We start from the raw sequence: 5,416 nt of genomic DNA, 5'->3' as shown, positions 1-5,416 counted from the left end.
TCACCCAGGGACACCGCCTCACCCGGGGACACCTCCTTCCTCACCCGGGGACACCTCCTCACCCAGGGACACCTCCTTCCTCACCCAGGGACACCTCCTCACCCGGGGACACCTACTCACCCAGGGACACCTCCTTCCTAACCCGGGGACACCTCCTCACCCAGGGACACCTCCTCACCCGGGGACACCTCCTCACCCGGGGACACCTCCTTCCTCACCCAGGGACCCCGCCTCACCCAGGGACACCGCCTCACCCGGGGACACCTCCTCACCCGGGGACACCTCCTTCCTCACCCAGGGACACCGCCTCACCCAGCGACACCAGGCTCCTGTAGTTCTCCAGCATCACCTTCCGGTACAAGTTCCTCTGAGCAGGGTTCAGCCATTCCCACTCCTCCCGAGAGAAATCCACAGCCACATCCCCAAACGTCACCAATTCCTGCAAGGACGCAAACCACATTCGGACTCAATCTGTGCTCAGAGCTGGGCTGAAGAATTAAATGGGCCGCACTTCCGGACAGGAAAAGTGCAGACAATGAGAGGATCGGGCAGTCTCTGGAGATTCGGAGGGACCCAAGTCTAGTAAACTGCTGGACAGCTTCTTTCTGCTTAGCTGGGTTTCCTGTAACATGTGCCATCACAGAGATGACAGAGAATGTTTAATCCTGGACAGGAGAAAAGATTTACAGCCCACTCAAGAAAATCCGAAAACAACAGGAAATGACTTTTAAAAAAAAAAATCAAGACTACTTTCAAAAGCACCAAACAACTACATTCATACTAACTGCTAGGGCATTTCTCAACCTAAGGAACTCGAGGCAGAGGGGAAACGGTTTCAAAGAAGAGGCAAGTTTGTACGAGAGAGGTTCTGTGGTCTAAATCAGCATTCTAGTAGAATGGTTAATGTTCCAAAGACAGCAATAGATAATAAGGTATAAATTAACTTGACTCTTGGACTAGCAAGCTTATAAAATTAAATACATATGTAATGAAAAGAGCCAAGCACGTAAGCACTGCACCAGCAGCGCTCCTTCCAGCATAAAGACGGTCCCCGTCAGAAGCGCACACACGGCCATCTTGGAGGAAGCAGAGCGGGAATGCTTCTCCGTCAGGGATGGTCAGTCTTTCTGTCATATCTTTTGGGCATGTTATTAGGAAGGGCTGGCCCTGGGAAGGACCTCCAGCTTGGTAAGGTGAGGGCTCACTGACCTCAGGGTACGGGATTTACGCAGTAGCTCAAGCACAGCACCAACCGTCGGGCTGGTGCGGGGCCAGGCGCTGTCCACAGGTCACCAGCAGTCAGGAATGACCCGACAGCACCCAGCAACACAAGTCCACTGAGCCTCCTTGCTTGTTATTGGCCCTTCTTCGTCGCCTCGAGGCTGAGGCTACAGGCCTGCTGGCCGACCAATGGGTTAGATGCTGGGTTGCTAACCAGAGGTCAGCTGTTCAAATCCACGCCACAGAAAAAAAAAAGATAAGGTTGTGTAAACTGGACGCAGAGAGAAGGCAGGGACACGAGGGAGGACGTGAATCCTGAAAAAGAGGAAGGCTGGGGTGAGGTCCTCTCGCAGCTCAGCACCGAGAAGAGGCCTCGGCTCCAGCCTCCCTCTTTTCCAGAATTCATGTCCTCGTGTCCCTGCTTTCTCTCTGCGTCTGCTCTACGACAATAAGGCAGTCCTATTTCCATAAAGACTACAGACTTGGGACATTTCTACTCTGTCCCGTTAGTTAGAAATGTCACTGTTGTTGTTGTTGTTGTTATGTGCCGTCGAGTCATTTGTGACTCATAGCGACCCTATGTACAACAGCCCTAAACTCTGCTCTATCCTGTGCCAATCGCACTGCCTCTGACACATCCATCCTGATTACCCCAGTCACCGAATCAATCCACCTCAAAGAGGGTCTTCCCCTCCTGCGCTGTCCCTCCACTCTACCCAGCATGATGTCCCTCTCCAAAGACCTGTCTCTCCTTACAACATGTCCAAAGTATGTCAGGCGAAGCCCCAGAATCCTTGCCTCCAAGGAGCAGCCTGGTTTAATCCTCTCTAGGATGAATCTGTTTGTTTTCTTGGCAGTCCATGGTACATTCAATACTCTTCTCCAGCACCACAGCTCAAAGGGGTCAATTCTCCTTCTATCCTTCTTAGTCATTGTCCAACTCTCTGATGCATAACAAGTGATTGCAAAAACCATGGCCTGTATCAGGCGGACCTTAGTCTCCAGAGAGACACTGTTGCTCTTGAGTATTTTGGAGAGGTTCCTAACCGCAGAAATGTCACTACGAGTCAAAAATTATTTGATGGCAAAAGAAAAAAATTATTTTTCGTGTACTACAGTGGTGGAAATGAGAATCAGATTACAAAATGAATGACGCATCTTGGTAAGGAGAGAAATTTTAGCGGCAAGGCAAAATATTCTTAAAATGTGAAAGACAGGAACATTTCTGAGAAATGCTCCCTTACCTCAGACATGGCTTTAAGGACATAAATCTTGATGACAGCTCGTCTGTCCTCCGCTTTCAGCTTTCTCCTTCGGAAAAGGGCAGTGTCCCGAGAAGGTGGAGCTAGAAAATAGAAAAGTCAAAGAACCCATCAAGTGGCAATCCCATGCCACAGAAATCCTCTTAGTTCTCTCCCCCAGCTCCTCCTACCACGGAAGCAAACCAGAGGTGCCACTGAAGTGGCTGTCACTCATTCCTAAGTTTACAATTCTTTTGTGTATTAAAACTCGGTAATAAGGGGAGCTCTGGTGGCCTAGTGGCAAGAAGCTGCATTACAATCCCAGAGGCGCACGGTTCGAATCCACCAGATGTTCTGCCGGGGAAGGAGGGACAATCTCCTCCTGTACCAGTCAGATCTGATTTGACGGTACACACAAATAGTAAAATTAAAAAAAAAACAACAACAAAAAACAAAAAACTCGTTAATATACACAAATTGTTAAGTGAGGTGCCCAACTCATTTTAATTCCACAAAATAACAGCATTTCATTTCAAAGAGGTTTCATCAAGTGAGGGTTCATTCACTCATCTCACACTTGAAGGTTTTCATAGATGACATTTTCTAAGGGTCCACGGCAGAAAGTAACTAGGTCAAAGTGGGATCCGAACAAGCGTCTCAGCCTTTCCACTAGATGATGATGGTGAAAGGAAACACGTTCCCACCGAGGGAACATCTTTATTGGGATGAGAGAGAAATCCAAACAGTGAAAGGGTCGGCATTAGAGGGGCGGGTGGCCTCAAGGACAGAACAAGTCAAGACACTTTGCTTCTGGTCCCAGCTTATAAGAAAGTACATGTGAAGCAAATTTCTGGACTTTTCAAAGCAGAAAAAGAGAGAGACTTTCAGGTGCCCACTGGATCCTGGCCGTTTCCTTCACCTCCTCCCTCCACCCACCTAACTAAGGCAGGTCCAGTGCCCACACAGCTGCTCACACAGCCATGCTGCTTACAGCCTCCGTGGTCACGCCGTTCACATTCACTCAGGGCCACATGGCCACCGTCTCACACAGTCACAGCCACACCGTCTACAGTCAGTCATGGCGTCTCACAGGGTCACACCACCTCACTGATGGGCTGGCATTAATAAGTTCAGCATTCGCTCTGTGTATATATATTTATTCACCTCTATATATACTATATATGCTACATATACTTTCTATGTATGTACCCTGGACTGCCAAGAAAACAGATTCACCCTGGAGAGGGTTAAACCAGGCTGCTCCTTGGAGGCAAGGATTCTGGGGCTTCGTCTGACATACTTTGGACATGTTGTAAGGAGGGACCAGTCCTTGGAGAGGGACGTCATGCTTGGGAGGGTAGGGGGACGGCACAGGAGGGGAAGGCCCTCTATGAGGTGGATTGATTCAGTGACTGGGGTACTCGGGATGGGTGTGTCAGAGGCAATGAGATTGGCACAGGATAGAGCACAGTTTAGGGCTGTTGTACATAGGGTCGCTATGAGTCACAAACGACTCGACGACACACAACAACAACAACAACATATATACTTTATATAAAGTTATATATATATCATATATATGTGTATATATACATATATACGTGTGTGTGTGTGTGTATATATATATGTTATGTATGTGTGTGTGTGTATATATATATATATTTATTAGTTATAAAGCTGACATCAATTTTCTCCAGCCTACAAAACTGGTTATTTTGTTTTAAAACACTTAATTTGCTTTTTTTAAGTCACGTAAAGTAGTTTGGAAGCAGGAGTAGCATCCACTTCCTAAGCAGCACGCCTCCGGAAACTCTATGAACTTTGATAAATAGTTGTAGAGGGTCTTCAGGCCTTTTGTTCATAGGGTCGCTGGCTGGCAATCAACAACAACAAAGTCATTTAAGCTGTCTGTTTAACAGGAGAGGAAATGCACCTTTTCCAGAAGAGTCCTTACCTCTGTGAAACTGTTCTCCCCAGTCATATGTAAACTGTAACTTAATCTGCCTATTGGCCAGGAAAGGAAGTCTGTCTTAATGGAATTAGCTTTTATCTTTCCAAAACTTGTTTTTCTCAGTCATATATTAATTAATCTACAGGTTGCCTGTTTCCTGGTATCCCTGTGTGAATTTTTTTTTCAGATGTAGAAAGTCTTTGATTTTCCTAACAGTGCATGGTGAAGTAAGTTGGTGTCTCACTGTGTATAAAGCCTCAAGGCCTCTCCCAGATGGGGAGGCAGGCAGTTTTTGACAGTGCTGGCCTCCCAGATCTGTAATCAAGTTCATATGGATATTGCAATCCGTCTGTCTTATTGGCAATTGACAGCAGAAAGAACTGCTTGCTTTCACTTAGCATCATCCAGTCCCACTGTTCACAGTCCCTCCCTGCTACAGTCTCACAGGGCCCCACTGTTCCCTCTCCAGGTCCTGGGGTGACAGTCACACCGTGTACAGTCATGGGGTCTCACGACTCACAGTCACACTGTTCACAGTCCCTCCCTGCTACAGCCTCATCTGGTCACACTGTTCCCGCTCCCGATCGTCAGGGTCACAGTCACGCCGTCTACAGTCGGTTGCCACAGTCATGGAGTCTCACATGGTCCCACTGTCCCATATTGAGATCCTCGGGGTCACAGTCACACTGTCTGCAGTCATGGGGTCTCACAGGGTCCCCACGAGTCACAGTTCCACTGTTGACAGTTCCTCGCTGCCACCTTTCACCTGGTCCCACTGTCAACGTGTCCACAGTTAGTCATCGGGGTCTCACAGTCACACTGTGCACAGTCCCATCTGGTCACACTGTCCCCTCTCCCGATCGGGGTCACACTCACACCGTGTACTGTCACGGGGTCACCTGCTCACACTGTCCCCTCTCCCGATCGGGGTCACACTCACACCGTGTACTGTCACGGGGTCACCTGCTCACACTGTCCCCTCTCCCGATCGTCGGGGTCACAC

General features: G+C 48.5%; 1 protein-coding gene across 1 annotated transcript in view; it reads right to left on the bottom strand.

The window, feature by feature from the left end:
• ZNF583 (zinc finger protein 583) overlaps positions 1-5,416 on the bottom strand; it is a 20,247-nt gene that overhangs the window by 6,560 nt on the left and 8,271 nt on the right. Inside the window, exons 6-7 of the mRNA XM_006901840.1 lie at positions 2,466-2,566; positions 313-439 (exon numbers count right to left, since the gene is read on the bottom strand). Of these exons, the coding sequence (XP_006901902.1) occupies positions 313-439; positions 2,466-2,566 (228 nt within the window). The remainder of the gene's footprint in view (positions 1-312; positions 440-2,465; positions 2,567-5,416) is intronic.

The sequence above is a fragment of the Elephantulus edwardii genome, unplaced genomic scaffold (assembly GCF_000299155.1).
Source record: "Elephantulus edwardii isolate Elephantulus edwardi_28Jun2011 unplaced genomic scaffold, EleEdw1.0 scaffold00348, whole genome shotgun sequence".
In the NCBI taxonomy this organism is placed as follows: Eukaryota; Metazoa; Chordata; class Mammalia; order Macroscelidea; family Macroscelididae; genus Elephantulus; species Elephantulus edwardii.
The sequence above is the reverse complement of the archived record's forward strand: the minus strand, read 5'-3'. Positions and strand labels throughout refer to the sequence as shown.